Raw genomic sequence first — 25884 nt, 5'->3', positions numbered from 1 at the left:
CGTTCAAACCCGGTCCTATTGGGTAGTTGTGTTAACGTGCCTATGACTGAAATCCTATCGTATTCGACAAGCAATGACGATAATAAGTTATATGTTTTGTTGAGTCCCTGTTGAGTTTACCTTTGAAGTAGTGTAGCCTGATGTATACATTCTACTTGGCACTCTATATATAGTTGCCCTTTTAATATAAATCAAAACGTATGAATACAAAATGATTCTACATTAAAAATCACCACCTTTGTCGATGTTTCACAGCTTAAGTTTACTCAATTAGTTCCAGCTTAATATAGCTAGATCTTATTTTTTATTCTTGTTGCTTGGTTGTATTTCAAGTTGTCAGCAATTTCTACCTCAATGGAACAAGACTAGTGATAACAGATGTTCAACATGAAGATGCCGCAAAGATTCGATGTATTGCAAGCAATGATTATGGCAAGATTATAACTGATGTCTACCTCGATGTTCTTGGTAAGTCTGGAACATGTAGCTACAGAGTAGCTGGGTATTTATTCGCATTATACGATTATACGTATTTATTAGAGGAAGTCTCCGGCAATCACAACATTATGTCTTATTAGAAAAAATAATTATCAAGCACGAATCACATGGTTTTATTTAAAACAAACTCATATTGACCTTAAAACAATTAAAAACAGTCGCCTCTCACCACGCGATATTCAAATTTCCCGGGCCTGTGGCAATGACGTTCCAGTAACACAATGAAGGCTGACAACAATTGAGCACAAATAACCATGACGTCATTACCCTAGATAATTTCGGCGCGGGAATTTTGAATACCGCGTGTTGAGAGCCGACTGTTTTATTCGTTTTTTTGGTCAATATCAATTTGTTTTAAATAAAACCATGTGACTCATGCTTGATAATTGTTTTTCTAACAATAAGTTGTGATTGTCGGAGTGTTCCTTTAAGCAAATACATATAAGAAAATTACAATGAGAGGAAAATAAAAACAATATGATGTTAGGTTCAGAGTAGAATATAGTTGTTTACGAAAGACATGAAAGAGATAAGAACAATTTTCAGCTTTGAAAGAATGACACTACATGTAAAAACTAAATGTTGAATACAAATGCTGTTCAATTGTGTTTACAAGCACTTTTACATTCGTTTCTTGCATTTAGTGGGTTCTATATGACCCTTACAGTCGATGCAAGCAGAAAATATACGTTGTTGCTCAAATAAAATGTTATTGTTGTGTTATTGTTTTTCCCTTAGAAATGGCACCACGATTTCTCCATACACCTGACAGCGTAAGTCAAGTCGTCACAGGGAATGACATTACAATCAAATGTACATTAGTTGGCTCACCAAAACCATCTATCTCATGGACACTTAATTCTAGAACAGTAAGTTTTGTGTTGTTATATTATAACTGTATGTTTGCTTGGTGATTTTAATGCAAATTTGCAGTAAGTTACATCAGCGGCGTGGCCAGGGGGAGTCAAGGGGGGGGGGGGCTGCTCCCACAACGCAAATTTACAACGCAGACATTGTTGACAATAAGCAACCTTTCCTGTGTGTTATAGATTACGATGAATACAACAACATCAGCACAACCACGTTTTCAATTGAATTCTGACGGGTCGTTGACCATCTATCGGGTAATGCAGTCATACGATGAAGGCATGTATATGTGCAAAGCTAACAATACTCTGGGTGAGATCTCAGCTTCAGGAGAACTCCGCGTCAGAGGTAAGGTTTGACACACACCCCGTCCCATCCCGCACTACACATTACCGCACCTCCAAAATACACATACACACAAGTCATGTAATCTGCCTTATGTGTCACAGCCGTGAGACTATCTGTCCTACCATTTCCTAAAAACCATCCTAATTGGCCAGGCGTCAAGTGAGAAGCCAACCGGTTCCTCGGGGATCTATATTTTCCACTTCTGTTCTTTTTTATTACTAGAGTTCTCATAACAAATCCAGGTACTCACAATGAGTAGTGACGTTTCGCAACATTACTGGCTGGTTGCTTCTTGACTGAGCTGTATCCAATACTAGCACTTGCTTTCTTAGCTGTAGTGTTGCCAGTTGATTTTTCTTGGATAAGCTTATTGTATGCATGACTGAGAAAAATAAGCTACGCCCCTCATTGTTCATAGCTTGAGGGGGCCAAAATTCTTCATCGAGAAAGTTCCCAAGATGGATAAGAGAGTCAATCTGGATCAGGAGGCGCAACTGGCAACACTACAGCTAAGACAGCAAGTGCTAGTATTGGATACAGCTCAGTCAAGAAGAAGCTACCAGCCAGTAAGGTTGCGAAACGTCACTACTAATTGTGAGTACCTGGATTTGTTATGAGAACTCTAGTAATAATTTATATAGACAATGATCCTGATGAATCTCTTCAATGACTTATGTTCTTTGTTTTTATAATAACATCTAATTCTCTCTAACATGTCTAAGCATACTTAAGTTTGTGAATTTACACTATATTTCCGTTAAAGAAGATAAAGAAACGACTGTTATTTCTCTCAACATGACATGTATTATTCAGTGCTGCCAAGCACAAGTCTGACAGAATCTTGCATTAGAAAGATGACTTGAGTTGTCACCCAAACCCCCACTTCTTCGGGACAAATTTAGCAGAGCCAGACAGCGTTTACCTATTTGGTTTCTCTGTTAGATCAGATATAACTTTAGAGCTGGTCTAAGTGGGTCTAAGTATTGAGATTTGTTCTACCGTACGGTGAAGGAACTTGTTGGTATTTACATACCTTATTCTATATTATTGTAGATCCTGTATAAAGGGCAATTATACATTTCGCTTAATAAATGGCTGTTTTGGACTTTGCTTGGAGAAAAGGAGGAAAAAACAAAAAGAGTAAAAGGACCCCTCTCTAAGTCTAACCTCTAGAGTTATAGCATGTCTAGCTTGAGATCTGGTCTAATAATATTTATGCATACGGACATTAAGTTGTGCGCACTTTTTGATCAGTAACGCGCGCAGCCTGTCACTCATTTCAAAGGAGTGTAAAATGTAACCATATGCTTGTGTTACGGGTCGGACAGACTCAATGCCAAAATCATCTTTCACCCAAAAACACTTCAGAAAGCACAACAAAACCCACTGTTTGTTTGCGTTAAAATGAATCCTTTGGCAATGACGTCACTCACAATGATGTGACTTTCTCTATCGGTGCTCTTCAGGAATAATTCTCCATTCCGCTTTACTTAACAGATTTCAAAAGCTTATCGAATCAGTTATCAGACTAAAACAAATCTCTCTTTTAGTTTTCGGGATGACTCCACAATGTCTGCTTCTTTCAGAGACCGAATATGAAACAAGGCTTTCCTTCCTCTATTTCCTTTAATTAGAAGCCTTTCTTAAAATACGTGATGTAAATCTTTCCCAGCCAAAGTGGTGCATCAAATATATGGTCACGCGTGGCTTAGTTTCCAGACATCTATATAATCCTTTTCAATTGATCATGTTGATAAATAATGTTCTATACCTTCTTACTTTTAGCAAGGACACGGGTAGAATGTCATGTCGCAGAGACGGTTGCAAAGAGAGGCAAACATGTTTTTCTTAGATGTTCCGTAAATGCCGACCCTGCCTTGCAGGCCACAGTCACATGGGAGAAGAATGGCAAGCCTCTCAATCCTGGATGCTCAGATGAAGACCGTATCTTTCAGGTAGTGAAACTAATGAAGGAAATATCTCTTTTCTTTGAAAAATTCATTATAAATCGCCACAACAAACATGGTGGTTTTACGTACTTTATACATTGACCTTAAAAGGGCATTTCGTGATCCACAGCCTCATTATCCCATTGATATTTTTATACCATACCAAAAAAAAAAAATTCTTCCATATTAATTCGTTTAGCAAAAATATCGTCAAATTTGAATTTCGTTCTGGTATACCATAACGAAATTACAACAGTAGCCTATGGAGCAGTGTAATACACATAAGCATGCATAACTCGCAAACGCAAAATGGGAATCAACTGAAATTTTGGGAGTAAGCTTTTTTCGTGGATATCTACTGAAAAATGTCATAAAAAGACGATGCTAGGATCCTCCCTTAAGCTGTACACTATAACTATAATTTCCTTATTATTTCCTCCTAGGTTAAATGACCTTGAATCCACTCCGCACCTGTGGGGTTTAATGCAGGAACGTCAATAATAAGCTATTTAAGGGGACTCAATCTTTTGTGCGTAATAATAGAGGGCCAGGGGATTCACTCTAACATTAAAAAAGTTATTTGAAGAAGTTAAAGAGCCCTAAGAATAAAAAACTGTAGTGTAATTCACGCCAGACACAATTTCTTTATATGACAAAAATTAATTTTTTTAATCGATCAAAAAACAAACGCTTTATATCAATTTTAAATTTAGCCTGAATCGGTAATTATGGTACCTCTCGCCCTTTTTTTTAGGTCAAGGCTGTTTTTACAATTATACAACGAACCATTGTTGAAGCTATTTCACATACACGTACAAAACATTCTAGAGAAAGAATGGGGTCATATACTGTTGAAATATCTTTTGTTGATTTCGAATGATAATGTCATGAAGTCGTAAATTTTAAGGTCAAATTCCTAAAACCAAAACAAAACATTGAGACGCTATATTTCCCGACTTCATCATATCAGTGTCTTTATTATTTGTTTGAAACCTTTCCCAAACGTTCGTGCTCTTTATGCATAAAACGGCTAATCTATTCTAACAAAACGCGTCTTTATTTAGTAAACAAAAGGCTAAAGATGGCATTATGAGATTTATCATTTATCATACACTCCTCCACTCAACTGCCACCGTGGCCGAGAGGTAAAGCGCTAGACGCGTAATCAAAGGAAGTTCCGAACCGCTGGTTCGAATCCCAACGAAGCCTGTGGAAACTTTTTTTTCTTCATAATTCATGATCGCATTCCGAAATGAGTCACTTGTCGGTAAATCATGTATCGTATCCTTAAATGAATAACGTATATTAATAGGCTAGTCAAATTAAGAAAAATAAGGGGTTAACCCACCACTAATTGCAACAGAATCCATTTAAAAAGCATATTTAATAACACATCAAAAGTCCCCAAAAATCCAGATAGTGGAACAGTGCCTAATTTGCATAATTCCAAAATGACCGCTTATACAGGGGTGAAATTTCAAACTTAGTCAAATCTTAAAACCATACCAATGTATTGCTATCATCATAAGGATTCAGAAAATGTATAGTTTCACCAATATCTGACATATAGTTCTCCAGTTACAGGAAAATAGGTCAAAGGTCAAATTTTGGGCCCACGGACGTTTACAATTGTAATATGGTCCAAATTTAATGCAACTGGTCTCAAATTGTTCCTTTTGCAAAAATAAATCGAAATGATAAAAGTTGCATTGTTTTGGATGTTTTGTTACGTAGGTAACACCATAAAATAGGTCAAGGTCAACACGGCTCAATGGGATTTTATCTGCTTTGCCATGTTACCAAGGTTACAAACCACCTGAGATATGGCAAAATATTCTTTTTTATTAAATGCTTTTGCAAGCGGAACAATATGAGACCATTTTAATAAAATCTTTCATTTTTCATTTTTTTGCCTCCTGTATAGTCCAAATTTTGACATTTGACCTATAACTCAAGAAATGTACACCGGTCAAACTATACTTTTTCTGAATCCTTTTGACAAGAGCAATTGATATGGTTTTAGCAAGATTTTACCAAATTTTGCCCCTCCATAAGCGGCCATTTTGGTTTTATGCAAATTAGGCACTGTTCCACGGATTTTTGGGGACTTTTTGACATGTTTTTGTGTGAGCTTTTGCGAGATGGACGCATGCGAAATTGATTCTGTTGCAATTAGTGGTGGGTATTTTTTTAATTTGACTACAATCTACGAAAAAAGTCCTTGGAACGCTTGGTACACTCTGTCGAAATTCCGTGCAGAATTTCACATGATCATGGAAATGACGTATATTTTGCCTGGGAACAAGCATGACATCTACAACAATGATTTACCCTTCCCCCCATCAATCAATGTTGGAACACATCGGGAAACCGCTGAAGACTTTGGTATTTCTCAACATTGCACGGGGAGAGGGGTGACAGTCTTCCGTTATTTACACGCAAGCGTTCCAAGACATTTTTCGTTGATTGTCTCTACCGAATGCAAAATATTTCATCTAAATTTCGTTTTTGTGTCATAACTAAAAAACGGAATGTCGTATGAGCTTCATATTGCACACGATTTGAGAGTGGATTATATGCTTTGAAATCATGACAAAATTGTTAATAAAGAAATTGGTTTATTTAGGGAGTGGTCACTGAAACCATCCCCTATGCTAAACAACACACGTTTCGTAATTATGGCTCTAAACTGCTCTAAAATATCATTTTTGTCCCATAACTTAAAAACAAAATGTTGTATGAGCTTCATATTGCACACGATTTGGGAGTATATAATATCCCTTTGAATCACAATAAAATTGTTGATAAAGATGTTGGATTATTTAGGGAATGGTCACTGAAAACACCTCCTATGCTAAATTACACACATTTCGTAATTATGACTAAAATCTCGTTTTTGTCTCATAATTCAAAAACACTACAAATATAGTTTTAAAAAAATATTACAATGTTTTGCAGCATGTTTTCCAAAATGTTTTTGAATGTTATTAAAACGTTCTGTACCCTTTATAATATAACCCAACATGTAAATGTTTTCTGTAAAACTTGCGTTTGCTGAGTATAGGCTTATCCGAACGAATCAGAAAGATTGTGATATAACAATTTGAAACAACTCATTTCTGAATATTATTTATAATAAAATACGCTTTTGCGGTGAGAAAAAAAAAAGAAAACAACAAGTGAATACACTTAAAGAAAAAAAATCGACCACCACGGGGACTCGAACCATTCGCATCAATCAATAGTCAAAAGATTACCAGTCGAAGGACTAAGCCGTTGCGCCACGCTGCCATTTCGCAATCGAAGTAATCAGTTTTGGTCTTTTATAGTAGTCAGGTATAGGGAAAGTGTAAAGCTGCATAGTGCAAAATGGCAAAGTGGATCAGTTTACCATAATGACAAAATGGTCCAAAATCGACATTTTATGGTTTTAAGCCGCATCTCATGGAGCGTAACATTCGTTTACCTTGGCTATACCAATTGAGGATGTTTGAATACAAAAGGAATGACAAATTGATCGCATTTATGACATTTGTTAACAGTTTGCCATTTTGAATTGAAATAAATATCTATACGTATATATTACTATCAATGCAGGGCAAACTGCTCAGTATGCACGCTATTCAATGCAGCAGTTTACCATTACAGATTACCATTATGGGTTTACACTTTACACCCTTTGACTATTCGTGTTTTGTTTGCGTGAATCATTGCTAATTTATGCATTCATTATTTTCAATGCTTCTTTTTCTTTCTTTGTATTAAAAATAAAGAAAGAAAGAAAGAAAGAAAGAAAGAAAGAAAGAAAGAAAGAAAGAAAGAAAGAAAGAAAAAAAAGGAAAGAAAGAAAAAAGAAAGAAAGAAGGAAAGGAAAATGAATGAATGAATGAATGAATGAATGAATGAATGAATGATTGAATGAATGAAAGACATTTGAAATAAATAAAAACATGAACGTGGAAAAAGTTTGAAGTGACCGCTTATAGGTTCAAATTGCAAGCAGCTTAATCACGAAGCTCATGTGGCCGAGTGGTTAAGGCATAGGTCTTGTAAACATGAGGTCCTGGGTTCGATTCCCAGGCGCTATTACTTTTATGTTTCATTTATTATTTGCGACGGTGAACTCGGTGAAAATATTTGTTTATTATAAATACATGAAGTATACATTTTTGATTTATTTTTTCTATCTTTCTTTCTTCCTTTCTTTCTCTATGTTTGATTAATTAATTTAATTATTTCTTTCTTTCTTTCCCAAAAGCCCCCAAATGAAATACTTTCCGATTTAAATGTGATCTTATAATAGTCCTACAAACTCCCTCCGCCCTACCCCACATACATCCCACGCCCAACACCTCGCACGCACACACCCCCCACATTATACACACACCCCATACACAAAAATGTGAAGCACAAATCTGCTGAAGATAGTTGTTACATCATGTCAAAAACAAGTTAATGCTATCTACTGAAGACAGTCGTAGTTTATTATTGACTTCATTACAATCTTAACGTACATGCGGTTTTAGAATTTAATTAAAACTCATTTTTCTGTTTTGTAACGCTCGTTCACCTATCTGACAAGTGCTATGAAGGTGAACTTTAAATATTAATTTCAAAAATATATTAAACAACTCGGAATCATGCAGCTTAGAGCCGTGATACGATTTCTCGGTTTTAAGATATAGCATAAAAATGTCATTAAATGCGTGTATGTTAGGGTATGGGGTGTTTCAGTGTCCACTCCCTGAACCAACCAATTTCTTTATCAACAATTGTATTTTGATTCCTAAGTACATGGTCTACTTCCAAATCCTGTGAAATATGAAGATCATACAACATTCTGTTTTTGAGTTATGGGACAAAAACTACATTTTAGAGCAGTTTAGAGCTATAATTGCGAAATGTGTATTTTAGCATAGGGGTGATTGCAGTGACCATTTCCTAAAGAAGCCAATTTCTTTATCAACAATTTTGTTATGATTCCAAAGCATATAATCCACTCTCAAATCGTGTGCAATGAGAAACTCATACGACATTCCGTTTTTGAGTTATGAGACAAAAACGAAATTTAGATGAAATATTTTGCATTCGGCAGAGACAATCTACGAAAAAAGTCCTTGGAACGCTTGGTACACTCTGTCCAAATTCCGTGCAGAATTTCACATGATCATGGAAATGACGTATATTTTGCCTGGGACCCAGAATGACATATACAACAATGATTAACCCTTCCCCTCTCCCCAGCACTCAATGTTGGAACACATCGGGAAACCGCTGAAGACTTTGGTATTTCTCAACATTGCACGGGGAAAGGGGTGACAGTCTTCCGTTATTTACACGCAAGCGTTCCAAGACATTTTTCGTTGATTGTCTCTACCGAATGCAAAATATTTCATCTAAATTTCGTTTTTGTGTCATAACTAAAAACGGAATGTCGTATGAGCTTCATATTGCACACGATTTGAGAGTGGATTATATGCTTTGAAATCATGACAAAATTGTTAATAAAGAAATTGGTTTATTTAGGGAGTGGTCACTGAAACCATCCCCTATGCTAAACAACACACGTTTCGTAATTATGGCTCTAAACTGCTCTAAAATATCATTTTTGTCCCATAACTTAAAAACAAAATGTTGTATGAGCTTCATATTGCACACGCTTTGGGAGTATATAATATCCCTTTGAATCACAATAAAATTGTTGATAAAGATGTTGGATTATTTAGGGAATGGTCACTGAAAACACCTCCTATGCTAAATTACACACATTTCGTAATTATGACTAAAATCTCGTTTTTGTCTCATAATTCAAAAACACTACAAATATAGTTTTAAAAAATATTACAATGTTTTGCAGCATGTTTTCCAAAATGTTTTTGAATGTTATTAAAACGTTCTGTACCCTTTATAATATAACCCAACATGTAAATGTTTTCTGTAAAACTTGCGTTTGCTGAGTATAGGCTTATCCGAACGAATCAGAAAGATTGTGATATAACAATTTGAAACAACTCATTTCTGAATATTATTTATAATAAAATACGCTTTTGCGGTGAGAAAAAAAAAGAAAAAAGAAAACAACAATTGAATACACTTAAAGAAAAAAAATCGACCACCACGGGGACTCGAACCATTCGCATCAATCAATAGTCAAAAGATTACCAGTCGAAGGACTAAGCCGTTGCGCCACGCTGCCATTTCGCAATCGAAGTAATCAGTTTTGGTCTTTTATAGTAGTCAGGTATAGGGGAAAGTGTAAAGCTGCATAGTGCAAAATGGCAAAGTGGATCAGTTTACCATAATGACAAAATGGTCCAAAATCGACATTTTATGGTTTTAAGCCGCATCTCATGGAGCGTAACATTCGTTTACCTTGGCTATACCAATTGAGGATGTTTGAATACAAAAGGAATGACAAATTGATCGCATTTATGACATTTGTTAACAGTTTGCCATTTTGAATTGAAATAAATATCTATACGTATATATTACTATCAATGCAGGGCAAACTGCTCAGTATGCACGCTATTCAATGCAGCAGTTTACCATTACAGATTACCATTATGGGTTTACACTTTACACCCTTTGACTATTCGTGTTTTGTTTGCGTGAATCATTGCTAATTTATGCATTCATTATTTTCAATGCTTCTTTTTCTTTCTTTGTATTGAAAATAAAGAAAGAAAGAAAGAAAGAAAGAAAGAAAGAAAGAAAGAAAGAAAGAAAGAAAGAAAGAAAGAAAGAAAAAAGGAAAGAAAGAAAAAAGAAAGAAAGAAGGAAAGAAAAATGAATGAATGAATGAATGAATGAATGAATGAATGATTGAATGAATGAAAGACATTTGAAATAAATAAAAACATGAACGTGGAAAAAGTTTGAAGTGACCGCTTATAGGTTCAAATTGCAAGCAGCTTAATCACGAAGCTCATGTGGCCGAGTGGTTAAGGCATAGGTCTTGTAAACATGAGGTCCTGGGTTCGATTCCCAGGCGCTATTACTTTTTATGTTTCATTTATTATTTGCGACGGTGAACTCGGTGAAAATATTTGTTTATTATAAATACATGAAGTATACATTTTTGATTTATTTTTTCTATCTTTCTTTCTTCCTTTCTTTCTCTATGTTTGATTAATTAATTTAATTATTTCTTTCTTTCTTTCCCAAAAGCCCCCAAATGAAATACTTTCCGATTTAAATGTGATCTTATAATAGTCCTACAAACTCCCTCCGCCCTACCCCACATACATCCCACGCCCAACACCTCGCACGCACACACCCCCACATTATACACACACCCCATACACAAAAATGTGAAGCACAAATCTGCTGAAGATAGTTGTTACATCATGTCAAAAACAAGTTAATGCTATCTACTGAAGACAGTCGTAGTTTATTATTGACTTCATTACAATCTTAACGTACATGCGGTTTTAGTATTTAATTAAAACTCATTTTTCTGTTTTGTAACGCTCGTTCACCTATCTGACAAGTGCTATGAAGGTGAACTTTAAATATTAATTTCAAAAATATATTAAACAACTCGGAATCATGCAGCTTAGAGCCGTGATACGATTTCTCGGTTTTAAGATATAGCATAAAAATGTCATTAAATGCGTGTATGTTAGGGTATGGGGTGTTTCAGTGTCCACTCCCTGAACCAACCAATTTCTTTATCAACAATTGTATTTTGATTCCTAAGTACATGGTCTACTTCCAAATCCTGTGAAATATGAAGATCATACAACATTCTGTTTTTGAGTTATGGGACAAAAACTACATTTTAGAGCAGTTTAGAGCTATAATTGCGAAATGTGTGTATTTTAGCATAGGGGGTGATTGCAGTGACCATTTCCTAAAGAAGCCAATTTCTTTATCAACAATTTTGTTATGATTCCAAAGCATATAATCCACTCTCAAATCGTGTGCAATGAGAAACTCATACGACATTCCGTTTTTGAGTTATGAGACAAAAACGAAATTTAGATGAAATATTTTGCATTCGGCAGAGACAATCTACGAAAAAAGTCCTTGGAACGCTTGGTACACTCTGTCCAAATTCCGTGCAGAATTTCACATGATCATGGAAATGACGTATATTTTGCCTGGGAACAAGCATGACATCTACAAGTATGAGTTACCCGTCCCTCTCCCCATCAATCAATGTTGGAACACATCGGGAAACCGCTGAAGACTTTGGTATTTCTCAACATTGCACGGGGGAGAGGGGGTGACAGTCTTCCGTTATTTACACGCAAGCGTTCCAAGACATTTTTCGTTGATTGTCTCTACCGAATGCAAAATATTTCATCTAAATTTCGTTTTTGTGTCATAACTAAAAAACGGAATGTCGTATGAGCTTCATATTGCACACGATTTGAGAGTGGATTATATGCTTTGAAATCATGACAAAATTGTTAATAAAGAAATTGGTTTATTTAGGAGTGGTCACTGAAACCATCCCTATGCTAAACAACACACGTTTCGTAATTATGGCTCTAAACTGCTCTAAAATATCATTTTTGTCCCATAACTTAAAAACAAAATGTTGTATGAGCTTCATATTGCACTCGATTTGGGAGTATATAATATCCCTTTGAATCACAATAAAATTGTTGATAAAGATGTTGGATTATTTAGGAATGGTCACTGAAAACACCTCCTATGCTAAATTACACACATTTCGTAATTATGACTAAAATCTCGTTTTTGTCTCATAATTCAAAAACACTACAAATATAGTTTTAAAAAAATATTACAATGTTTTGCAGCATGTTTTCCAAAATGTTTTTGAATGTTATTAAAACGTTCTGTACCCTTTATAATATAACCCAACATGTAAATGTTTTCTGTAAAACTTGCGTTTGCTGAGTATAGGCTTATCCGAACGAATCAGAAAGATTGTGATATAACAATTTGAAACAACTCATTTCTGAATATTATTTATAATAAAATACGCTTTTGCGGTGAGAAAAAAAAAGAAAAAAGAAAACAACAATTGAATACACTTAAAGAAAAAAATCGACCACCACGGGGACTCGAACCATTCGCATCAATCAATAGTCAAAAGATTACCAGTCGAAGGACTAAGCCGTTGCGCCACGCTGCCATTTCGCAATCGAAGTAATCAGTTTTGGTCTTTTATAGTAGTCAGGTATAGGGGAAAGTGTAAAGCTGCATAGTGCAAAATGGCAAAGTGGATCAGTTTACCATAATGACAAAATGGTCCAAAATCGACATTTTATGGTTTTTAAGCCGCATCTCATGGAGCGTAACATTCGTTTACCTTGGCTATACCAATTGAGGATGTTTGAATACAAAAGGAATGACAAATTGATCGCATTTATGACATTTGTTAACAGTTTGCCATTTTGAATTGAAATAAATATCTATACGTATATATTACTATCAATGCAGGGCAAACTGCTCAGTATGCACGCTATTCAATGCAGCAGTTTACCATTACAGATTACCATTATGGGTTTACACTTTACACCCTTTGACTATTCGTGTTTTGTTTGCGTGAATCATTGCTAATTTATGCATTCATTATTTTCAATGCTTCTTTTTTTTTTCTTTGTATTGAAAATAAAGAAAGAAAGAAAGAAAGAAAGAAAGAAAGAAAGAAAGAAAGAAAGAAAGAAAGAAAGAAAGAAAGAAAGAAAAAAGGAAAGAAAGAAAAAAGAAAGAAAGAAGGAAAGAAAAATGAATGAATGAATGAATGAATGAATGAATGAATGATTGAATGAATGAAAGACATTTGAAATAAATAAAAACATGAACGTGGAAAAAGTTTGAAGTGACCGCTTATAGGTTCAAATTGCAAGCAGCTTAATCACGAAGCTCATGTGGCCGAGTGGTTAAGGCATAGGTCTTGTAAACATGAGGTCCTGGGTTCGATTCCCAGGCGCTATTACTTTTTATGTTTCATTTATTATTTGCGACGGTGAACTCGGTGAAAATATTTGTTTATTATAAATACATGAAGTATACATTTTTGATTTATTTTTTCTATCTTCTTTCTTCCTTTCTTTCTCTATGTTTGATTAATTAATCTAATTATTTCTTTCTTTCTTTCCCAAAAGCCCCAAATGAAATACTTTCCGATTTAAATGTGATCTTATAATAGTCCTACAAACCCCCTCCGCCCTACCCCACATACATCCCACGCCCAACACCTCGCACGCACACACCCCCACATTATACACACACCCCATACACAAAAATGTGAAGCACAAATCTGCTGAAGATAGTTGTTACATCATGTCAAAAACAAGTTAATGCTATCTACTGAAGACAGTCGTAGTTTATTATTGACTTCATTACAATCTTAACGTACATGCGGTTTTAGTATTTAATTAAAACTCATTTTTCTGTTTTGTAACGCTCGTTCACCTATCTGACAAGTGCTATGAAGGTGAACTTTAAATATTAATTTCAAAAATATATTAAACAACTCGGAATCATGCAGCTTAGAGCCGTGATACGATTTCTCGGTTTTAAGATATAGCATAAAAATGTCATTAAATGCGTGTATGTTAGGGTATGGGGTGTTTCAGTGTCCACTCCCTGAACCAACCAATTTCTTTATCAACAATTGTATTTTGATTCCTAAGTACATGGTCTACTTCCAAATCCTGTGAAATATGAAGATCATACAACATTCTGTTTTTGAGTTATGGGACAAAACTACATTTTAGAGCAGTTTAGAGCTATAATTGCGAAATGTGTGTATTTTAGCATAGGGGGTGATTGCAGTGACCATTTCCTAAAGAAGCCAATTTCTTTATCAACAATTTTGTTATGATTCCAAAGCATATAATCCACTCTCAAATCGTGTGCAATGAGAAACTCATACGACATTCCGTTTTTGAGTTATGAGACAAAAACGAAATTTAGATGAAATATTTTGCATTCGGCAGAGACAATCTACGAAAAAAGTCCTTGGAACGCTTGGTACACTCTGTCCAAATTCCGTGCAGAATTTCACATGATCATGGAAATGACGTATATTTTGCCTGGGAACAAGCATGACATCTACAACAATGATTTACCTTCCCTCTCCCCATCAATCAATGTTGGAACACATCGGGAAACCGCTGAAGACTTTGGTATTTCTCAACATTGCACGGGGGAGAGGGGTGACAGTCTTCCGTTATTTACACGCAAGCGTTCCAAGACATTTTTCGTTGATTGTAGCCTAAAATGGGTCTCTATAAGTTTGATTAAAGTTTTGCCTTACTTTTGTCACAGCCTCCGGAATTAGGAGTGAATGACCATGTCTTGGTTATTCGCTCCATTACCAGGGAAGACTCAGGGGTATACGGGTGTGTAGCGAGAACAGTGCTGGATAAATCGGCTGATCAAACAACACTTATTGTACAAGGTAAAAATTGCTATACATGTAGGAGCATATGTAATAAAGAATGAAATGTGTGACAAATTTTAATTGATTCATTGAGACATCGCACCCGTTAATCAAATTAAAGAAGGGAATGAATATGGGCTGTTAAAATATTATTATATTTTGCCAAAAAATACTTGGTTGAAATGACATCACTGTGTCGGTCTAATTAATACGTAATTAAGTCGTATTAATACGAAGATAACATATTCAAATCAATATTAAATTTATTATTTACTGATATTCTACGATTCTTCTATATGATTTGGCATCGTATATAGCTGTCTTATTTTTCAGAGCAGTATTGACTTTTTCGGCAAATCCCATAAACTTTTGCGAGTATACCTGAGATGCCGTTATTATGCGTCACGCCGATGCGCACATCGTTCAGCGAACATCATTACTGCGCATTGCAAGTCGGCGTGACGTCAAATGACAACATCTCAGGTCTACTCGCAAAGGCTTATGGGATTTTACCGAAAAGGTCAATTGATTATTCATAAACACAAACAAGAATGTTAATTGTTTTACAGATGTTCCAGACCGCCCCGGTCCAGTTGAAGTTACCTACCGAACAGAGAACACGGCTATCGTATCCTGGGCACCAGGGAACGAAAACAGCTCACCAACTGAACTAATTATACTACACATGAAATCTATATGGGACCCCGTATGGAAGATCGTTAAAATGTTGCCACCTGGCTCCAGAAGTACCAAGGTAGATTTAGAGCCCTGGACGTCATATTACTTCCGTGTAAAACAGTTGAATAGCGTAGGCTATTCAGAACACAGTGAGGCATCTGCAACCTATCGTACTGCACCATCGAGACCATACTCGAATCCAGAGAATGTGAGGGCAGACAGTACTAATAGTAGTGCCATCAATGTTTATTGGACGGTAAGAGATCTCAAAAAATTGATTCGCAAAAACATGGTTTTTTTTTAACATTTACTACATATTGACATACTCTCTAAATGTAAAAGAGTGAAAATTTCACTCCATGGTAAGAGTGAATTGATTTTCACTCTAAAGGAGTGAAAATTTGCTGAAATTCACTCCGATTCAGAATGGAGTAAAGAGTGAAGTTCACTCTAAATGAGAGTGAAGTTCACTCTAAATGAGAGTGAAGTTCACTCTAAATGAGAGTGAATTTCACTCTAAATGAGAGAAATTCACTCCTTATATATTGACTCGTTTTCACTCCAAAGGGAGTGATCACTGTAAGCACTCTTCGAAGAGTTCACTCGTACCTGGAGTGAAAAAATTCACTCGTTTTAATTTCACTCTTTCAAAAAGTGACTTTCAATCTATTAGAGTGATCACAGTAGGCAATCCTTTGAGGAGTGAATATTGACTCCATAAGAGTGGAATTTAACTCTTTTACATTTAGAGAGTATAAAGGTAATGCACTTCAGTATACAGCGAACTGCTGCTAATATATGGATAGCGGTAGTCACAAATATTTGAGAGTTTTGGGTTTTGATATTAATAGTAGTTATATGAACAAGGCACTGATAGCAGGGTGGTCAAGATGGTCCCACCCTAAGAACATGTACTACTCTATGACCATTGTATTTATTTTATTTACTTTTAATTGATATCCAAACTGTAAGAGTGATTTAATGAGAATATTTGGGTGATGCGCTTCTTTCTATGTATGATGATAGAAAACATCATCAATTGACAAAATCAGAGCAACCAATTTGATAAACTCCTCAAAAAAAGTTTGGAAACTTTCAAAAACGGCTGTATATCAGACATTTTTGAAATCTATCTCCATATTGACTAAAGAGTTTAACTTCAACACTACACTACCTGGAACGTTTTCACTAGTTCGACTAGCGTCTTCAGCAGATGGTGATCCAGGTGAGCGAAAAATAGTGTAGTGTTGAAGTTAAACTCTTTAATTATTTTATCTACCACTACGTATGAATATCCATTCGTATATCTCCATATTGTTTCATATCAGTGAAACCATAGTTCTTTCCTGTCAACAATGACACCTCATTTGTGACAATAACTTATTCCACGGCTGAGAGGTCTCAAAGAAAATGTGCCAAACTGACCATTGTCTGCGCTCATCTTATTGCTTTGAATGAATGAACGAGTGGTTTAAGGCACGAATAAAAGATTTAATTGTTTGCAGTACATCATGTTGAAAGAAAAGTGCTAGGATGGGATTAACAGTTCTACATCTGGATTCAAATGGATCAACGCAAGTCAATCTCTCTTGCTGATCTGATCAGATCTGGATAAGGCTCGAGCTATTGGTCAGCTTGAGGCTGGCATACCTCAGAATCAAAGTGCGGCAACTTTTGGAGTTTCCCGCAGTATGATCTCCAAGCTAACCTAAAAGCCCAGTTTCGTCAGACCGGAGATGTCAAAGACAGACCCAGAAGAACCAAGAAAAACAACGGCTGCAGAAGATCGGTACATCAGACTGGCAGCACTTTGAAACCGGTTTTAATGAAACAGTGTGATATTCCTTATTCATGTTTACTGATACAAATGGTGCAGACAATGGCAGATTTGGCACATTTTGTTTGAGACCTCCTAGTCGTTCAAAGACAGTTACTCAACCATGGAATAAGTTATGGTAACAAATTTGATATCATTTTTGACAGGAAAGAACAATGTTTGTATTGATAAGAAACAATATGTAAATAGATCTGAAATATTTCTGATATAAAGCCGTTTTGGAAAATTCCAAACTTTTTTGAAGAGTTTAGATATTGTATTTATAGAAAATTAAAGCCATAATTTGTGTTCTTCCTTATGTATAGCCAATGCCTCCTCGTCAATTCAATGGGCCTGGATTCCATTACGTCATTTCATGGCGGCAACCTGATTTGGAAGACGCGTGGCAATCAGGACTCATTAAAAATCCCCTCGCAGGCAGGACCATCATCCCAATCAATGGAGAGTACGGAGAATACGAAATTCGTGTACGTGCAGCTAACGAAGTAGGAATGGCGCCCACTCCGTGGTCTATAAATGTGTTTCCGATGTCTGAACGTAATTACCATCATGGAAAGCGCAAAGGGAACAGTGATACATGGCATCGAGTGACAGGTAGCATGTGGACGAGTTTGTGAAAAAAGCCGCACCTGAAAAAAAAAAAAAAAAAGCTGCACCTGAAACAAAAATTGCAAATTGCTTAAACCGCTTTTCTGGGTGATATTTGCAGAAATGTTAAGAAACCTGCGCTTTAAACCAAAATTGCAAATTGCTCTGTTGCTTTAAACTGAAAATGCTGTTTTGTGTGATTTTTTGCAGTTTGAAAATAAACAGCACGTAAGACAACATTTCTAACTCTAATTTTGTCACTGTTTGCTTGCTGCTTCAGCTATTGCATTTTAGTAATTATCAAATAGTTGCAGAACTTCCTTTTCGATTTCATCAGTTGAAGAACTGTAATATACAATGAAATTGGTTTTAAAGGAAGAAATACCTGTGCTTTTGTATCACTGGCTCATTGCTATAATTAGAATTTCTATGCTTGTATACTCGGCCCACAATGCTGTAAAATATGCTTAATATGTGCAGTACAATATTTCAACAGGTTGATGTCAGAGGATGTTTAAATCATTCCCATAACCCAATGGGGTTTCTGGCCATGTTATGTCTGCCTTTTGTACACATGTGGCACAGTTGACCATACCTTGCATTGGGATTGTGTGCAAATATCTGGCGTTTTCATCCGTTTATTTAACTTTGAGAATAAAATTAACGTAGTGGGACAATATGAAAGTTTTCTATAAAAAATCTCGACTATTATCTCATTGGCTGCATTTTTAAAATTACCACTTTGCCCGCCACTTTGGGTGTGTGTGGTAATGGGACTTTGCCTTTAAAATTAGGTTATATTGATAAAATTTCCCAATCATAGTGCATTGTGGGAATGTATTTAAGCCTTCTCTTAGACTATGCCATAGTCGAATTTTATTAAAAATATGTTATTATTAGTCATGATGAACCCATTTCGTTGAACTCAAAATTATACGGATGTTTATTAAAATTAAAGTATTCAGTAGTAAAATGGCCATAAAGAATTAAGAATATCAGATGATTAGTGACAATAAAAGTAATTGAATGCAACATTATCTTGCATAATTATAATGGCTCACTTTAATACTGAACAATTCTGATTTTGGAATCTACCAGTTTATTGATAGCGAACCACGAAAATCCGACTATGGACTTTGAATTTTAAGCAGAACTTTGCCCCGGGACTTTGCTCTCTAAAAACACACTGTCAAGCATACTTGTTTATCAGTCCATTAACCACAAGTACTAAGCATGGTATAGTACAAGACGCGCTAGATGTTTGATGAGAGATTAACTTTCGCGTCAACAAAAAAGCGCCGCAAATACCACAGATAGTTGTGTACGGTGTAGTTAATGGTAATGGCGCGGGCCCGGAAGATTTAAACCATAGCGAGATATGGGCGACCAATCACAAGGCAGATCCATTTAAAGATGCATTACATCATGGCCAATTTTAGTTAGGCCAGAAATTGGCCTAACTCTCCATAGAGTCCCGTGTTAAAAATCTTAACCGCAAGGCAAAGTCAGTAGTCCACTTGGGAAGCTAACAAACAGAGGGAGTGCGATGACTGAAAAGATCAGATACAGATGTGAAAATCTATCAGTTGCATACAAATCAATATAAATCAGAGTTTTATGCTTAAATGTAATAGCCAGAGTATGCAAAATGGGCAAGTGGACTACGGAGAAGTCTAGCCTTTTCTGGACTGATGTACAAATAATCAAACCATTGATTATTCGAGAGCGAATTAAAAGACTAGTTTGCGTATGACGTCCTGTCAACCAGACCGAATTACAGTAAGCCAAAAAATTAACAAGCAGCCAATACCTGTACTCTTTAGCTCTGATTTAAGACCTCATTTGTTGAAATTAGTTGAAAATTAAAGAAACGGTGGTCTAAAACCTAATAAAGAAACGAAATCAAAAGTTGCACTTTTGTGTTCTAATCAATGAAATCACGTCGCTAATTTTAACGTCTTAATCAATGGACGCACGGCGCTGGTTCTCTTCTTTGTGAACGCATTGTGTGCAAATCAATAGGGCACGCAATGTAGCAAACTGCAACTTTTACATTGGCATCTTTCTTGGGTTTTTGGATCGTTATATCTTTATTTCTTGAACAATTTCAACAAATGAGGTCTTAAATTGGAGCTAAAAGATGCAGCTATTGGCTGTTGGTTCCAATTATGTGTAGGGTTTTTTATGAGCTGATCAACATTTTGAATTCCTCTCTTCCCACCACCATTCTTTCAAGAGGCTTCGTCATTAATTTCCTAATACCAGCAGCTGGGCTATTCGATCATAATTTTTACAGTAGCTTGAAAGATATCAGGATCAAAATGCCTACTCCTACAATTTATTAAATTATTAGTGCCCTTATAGGAATACTGAGTATCTAAAACAATCAATGGTTATTTCTATTTTACAGAACCTTCTGCAGCACCAAAGTTTGTCAACGCAACCGCAGTTTCTCCAACGAAAATTGAAATTAAATGGAAACCTATTCCTGGGAACAAAAATGGTGGTGTTTTACAAGGATATATGGTACATTTCTGATTTCCATTACATTCGTTATCGTCAACACACAGTAGTCCTGGAGCACAACTATTTGTGACACCATTTAATGTATCTTCTAGAAGATTGACAAATACTATCCCTGTGGTATGGAGGAGGGATGAAGGTTCTGAAGCACTAAGCGCTATGCTACCATGGCTACTGAAGCAATAAACCTAGTGCTCTATGAAAACTAAAATATTATAGTGCCTCTGGGGCACTGTGTGTTGACGATAACTTAATTAATCGTAATTAAGGCATTTCTAGAAGATAAAGGGTGGTTAATATTAATATATCACACAAGGCTACTAATGAAAGTTGTAAAAACCAACAAGTTAACTGGACCGGTAATCCAGCGACCGGGGTTCAATCCCCGCTGAGTCCTGATTTCTCTCTCAATATTTTCAAATGCCAGTTTGCTCGAGTTCCAATCACGCCATTTAAATTATAATTTCTCGGGCTTGCATCGTTTATTTCCGATCCTCGCATATATTAATTTGTGTTTCGCATTGTCTTACGCCCTGCCAGGGTGAAGCATATAGGCCACCTCCTTCTTCATTATTTAATATATAATTGGCCGCTTGAGACACAATGAGAGAGTTATCATGGGGACTTAAGTTGAGATTGCCCGAGTACCGACTGTGAACTCAGGTTGTACAGTGGTAAAGCTCTGGACCGGTAATCCAGCGACCGGGGTTCAATCCCCGCTGAGTCCTGATTTCTCTCTCAATATTTTCATGTATGCCAGTTTGCTCGAGCCCCAATCACGCCATTTAAATTATAATTTCTCAGGCTTGCATCGTTTATTTCCGATCCTCGCATATATTAATTTGTGTTTCGCATTGTCTTACGCCCTGCCAGGGTGAAGCATATAGGCCACCTCCTTCTTCATTATAAGTTAAAATAAAGATAGAACTACATGGGTCCCATAAAATGTTGTTCTTAAGCATTGTTATTTATGGTTGAATTTTATATCTTGAACGTCACTTATATATTGATTCAAATAAACTCCTAATGATCCCAATGATAAGCTTTTGATCATTTTTTTTTAAATAGTGTTTGTGATTTTGTCTTGTGTTGTATCAGGTCCGATACTGGAGACAAGGCGCAGCAGAGATTGAACAAAAGACTACCCCCTCAACGGCTACAATGATTGCTTTAAAGGATTTGATACCTGCATCTGAATACGTAATTTACATGTTTGGGTACAACCAGGCTGGTGATGGACCAACTACCAACAACATTGATGTTGAAACGCCTGAAGATGGTTTGTTTTTGTTTATTTTCCTTGGCTCTGCTGTGTTCCAGCTGGCCGCCATCTTGGATTTCCTATGTCAAAGATGAACTCTCATAGGAAAAATAATCCTGGAATAAATTTCTGCCCATTTCAAAAACAAAACCTCAACCGTGTTGTTCGGTTCAGTGGTTTAGATGATATGAACTATTCAATATGGCAACTGTTACATTCCTCACATTTTAGAAGAGGAAGACCATAAATTGAAAAACTATAACCTCTGGAATGAATCCGGGGAGGGGCACTCACTAAAATGGATGACGGTGATGTGCGGCCACATTGACCCCCATTTTTCAACACACTCTCACGCAATGACCCACTTTTTTGTTTTACTGATCTCCCTCTCACCCAATGACCCCCTTGTTTGTTTTCCTGTCACCAAAGACCCCCTTTTTTCAAAAAATTTTGGGGAAAATTCTGATAATCTCTCACTTATTTTTGAAAAAAAAAAATGTATCAACTTTTATCTCACTGAACGACCCCCTTTTTGGTCAGATTTTCCCCAGTCTCACGAAAAGACCCAATTTTGGGAACCTTCTCACTGCAAGACCCCCTTTTCGGTGTCTAGGCTCTCACTGAAAGACCCCTAGTTTCGAACTGCTGTCCGCACATCCCCGTCACTTCCAAAGTCGAGTGCCCCCCGGGGAATGAATTAAATAAATAATTCATAAATAACCCCGCAATCATGTCGCTAGGTGGTAATATTCAAAAGTTATAATTCCAAGATGGCGGCGGTAGCTATTCTTGAATTTGATGTCTCCTGAAAAACAAACAAACAAAAATCGGCAATTTTCGAAGGGGCATATGACCCTGCACTCATAGAAATGACTTGTTCGCCTTGTTGGCGCAATTCAAAAGGAGTAAGTTTGGACAACTCAAAAATAGTGTAAAAGTTGCTAAAACAAAATTCGTTTTAGTTATCCGAACTTAAAAAATGCTGAAAAAGCTCAAAAAGTTCCGTCAACTAATCAACTTTGTTGGCATTACTTAAAAAGTTGATGTAAGTCGTTGCGTCAACTTTTTAAGTAATGCCAACTTCTGAATTCAAGTTCAAGAAACTTAGACAAGGTTCAAAGAACCAATTAGTTGAGTTATTGTAACTCAACATGTAAGTTGATGTAACTCGTTCATATTAAGTTACTGGTACTTATTGTTTTGAGTTATCCCAATTTGGTACTTTGTCACTTAATTCACGTAATTGGATCATTTTCTGCACAATATTAGCAGTATTCAAATATATATTTTTGTAATTTTTGTATACTATAGCACACCTCTAGATAATTATGCTAACCTAGGCTAGTTTCATTTTCTGAGTTGTAACAACTCAATAAAGTAAGTGCAAATGAGTGCGACCAACATAATGATATCGAGTCAGCGTTACTCAAAATTGTACGCGTTGGCATTACTCGGAAAGTTGACGCAACGAGTAATGCCAACGAACAATTTCTATGAGTGTGGGCACCAAGATAGCGATTTAGCTCTGCATATCTTGATCAGTTAGACACAGTTATGTTCCGGAATGGCATTCCATAATGCTGGCTGAAAAGGGGAGAAACGATCTCTTGTGGCTGATCTGGGAACCTTCACTGCAAGGTCACGTGATCTGATGGAACGCCACAGGCGTGCATCAGCTACATGTATATGAGGCTCTGACAGAGGCTGGTATAACATATCAGATGCTTCTGTATAGAACATCCGATGGAATAGTGTAGAATCTCTTATTATATTGCTCTGTGATGGACCAGTGGTTGAACGTTACATATTTTGGTGTTAGGGATTTTTGTTCTTATTTCGAGGCCTGTATGGGATGCTTTTCACATGAGACCACGCCATTTTGGTCCGTGTCGGAGACAGGCTCAATAACCAAATAACTTCGGTTTAGTAACCTAATAATTTCCCGCTTCTCTTTTTTGTTTTTCAGTTCCTGGGCCAGTGACAGATTTCAGAGTAGAACCTGTGGAAGATAGTCTTTACGTTCACTGGACTGCACCCACTGAGCCTAATGGTGTAATACTCGGATATCAAATTATCATCACACGATGTAAGTTTGTTTTCATGATGTGTCTTTTACATCATATACTTGATGTTATTTATGTCTTTAACATATTAATGACGCAAACCTTTGACTGTCATCCAGAAATTAATATCATGCTTAATTACTTTATCATATTTTTCCCCATCAGATGACGGGCCTGACGTAGTAGACGATAATAGTTACATATTAAGTGATCCATACGCAAAGAGCTATAATTTTACAAACCTACCACCCGACACAATATTCAGAATAGAGCTTCAAGCTAGAACCGGACCAGGATTAGGAACCGTCAGCTATTGGGAAGTCAAAACATTATTGAACTTCTGAAGCCTTTTTTGGACTAAACATTGCACTGATTTTACCTCAACAATAAAACTTCGGCTGGATTTAATATACTAGGACTTTGTATACTGTAACTTTGTACTTACTTAGTAATTACAATTCATAGCAATATTCTTGTAAACAACTTCAAATATTACAAACCTCGTTTACTTACCTCATTGTATTTTTACGATTATAAATAAATAATGCAATAATGTATATCGTATAGAAAATGTTGCTCTCTCGTATTAAGCTGAGAGCAGTATAGTTTTTTTCCAATATTTCTTTGTGATAATAAAAGAGATTTTCTGGAACTAGGAACTTTTTGAACAGCTGCATGATAAAGAGAAACCACATTATGTTATACAATCATTTATAACTTACGTGGGAAAGCACAAATAATCCAATTCAGGATGGAGTGCTTATTATTCAAAGTTAGTTGGGAAAACTTTCAAAATAAGTTATAAGTCATATTTAATATTATTTAAAGAAAATGAGTCATAAAATATTATTATTAGCATTATCATTTATTTCAGGCTATCTTTATGCGGTAATTTTTTTTTAAGTCAAGCTTACCTTGCTAGCCACCGTTCCTGACCAATGCGTGATGTAAACTCACCTTTGTAAATACTACGCCATTAAAAAAAATTACGCCATTTTTTTTTATCTTAGAGTAATTATAGTTTTCGTTGTGGCTGTAGCCTTGGTTGTATTTTCTGCTGTTATTTATCTATAGAACTAGCGCACATTCTTCTTCTATCAAGTTAAACATTTCCCATCATCCGGCAGTCTATGCCAATTGCGTTCATACTTGCATATCGCTAGTCTCTGTTCTAAGTTGAATTATGCTCTTTTCGAACGAATACAACCTGACTGGGACCAAGACCAACGCGTGTGCCGAATACTTCTGGCCTCAAGAGGGCAACTAACAAGATTTTTAGCGGTCTAGGGCTTATGCCCGGGTCTTATGTCTACTCAGCTTGCTTATGATTTTGACTATAAACCAGGGATAAACTACCGCTTAAAATTGATTGAATTTCAGTGCGGACCATTACATACATGTATCATGACTTTATTTTTAAAATGGTACTATTTCATGTTTAAGATTAGTAGTAATAAATAACCGCACTACGCAGTACAAAACTGTCGATTTCAATGTCTTGACATTTGTCAAGACGAAACTACAACAGGACTTTTTTGATCAAAGATGCAAATCTCAACCTCTTTTTATACTGTCGATTGCATACACATTTCAATGGACAATCTGCACATATGTACCGCATGTATGAATAATGTCAAATTTTCACACATCACTGATGCTTTATTATAAGGATTTTCTGCAAAGAACATGAAGAAAATGGTTCATATTAATAGAGTTGGATTTTCCTTCCTATGCTCAATATCACTGACTGTCCTTTTTTGTGCATTTTCTGCGTTGTCTGCGTGCTCATTTCATACGTGCAAAATCTTTAATACTGGCTAAATAAGCAACCTCGCTCCGTCACAGATAGGAGAGTGACTTTGAATAGTTGAACGGACGAATCGGGGATAAAACATTTCGGGGACACA

At 36.1% G+C, this 25884-nt stretch overlaps 1 protein-coding gene across 1 annotated transcript; it reads left to right on the top strand.

Moving 5' to 3' along the window:
• Nucleotides 1–1553: 1553 nt before the first annotated feature.
• LOC140152184 (neurofascin-like) lies at nt 1554–24453 on the top strand. Its single transcript, XM_072174484.1, has 9 exons — nt 1554–1713; nt 3499–3668; nt 14913–15045; nt 15597–15961; nt 17848–18079; nt 20541–20656; nt 21752–21932; nt 23881–24000; nt 24143–24453. Exons 1-9 carry the CDS (start codon nt 1554–1556, stop codon nt 24319–24321), a joined length of 1656 nt encoding a protein of 551 aa, XP_072030585.1. The 3' UTR covers nt 24322–24453.
• The last annotated feature ends 1431 nt before the right edge of the window (nt 24454–25884 follow it).

Source organism: Amphiura filiformis, chromosome 5 (assembly GCF_039555335.1).
Source record: "Amphiura filiformis chromosome 5, Afil_fr2py, whole genome shotgun sequence".
NCBI classification, from domain to species: Eukaryota; Metazoa; Echinodermata; class Ophiuroidea; order Amphilepidida; family Amphiuridae; genus Amphiura; species Amphiura filiformis.
The sequence above is the reverse complement of the archived record's forward strand: the minus strand, read 5'-3'. Positions and strand labels throughout refer to the sequence as shown.

Coding starts and splice junctions, on each gene's coding strand:
- LOC140152184 (XM_072174484.1), top strand. CDS start 1,554: ATGAATACAACAACATCAGCACAACCACGTTTTCAATTGAATTCTGAC. Junction 15,046..15,596: donor AACAACACTTATTGTACAAG/GTAAAAATTGCT, acceptor ATTGTTTTACAG/ATGTTCCAGACCGCCCCGGT. Junction 15,962..17,847: donor CCATCAATGTTTATTGGACG/GTAAGAGATCTC, acceptor CCTTATGTATAG/CCAATGCCTCCTCGTCAATT.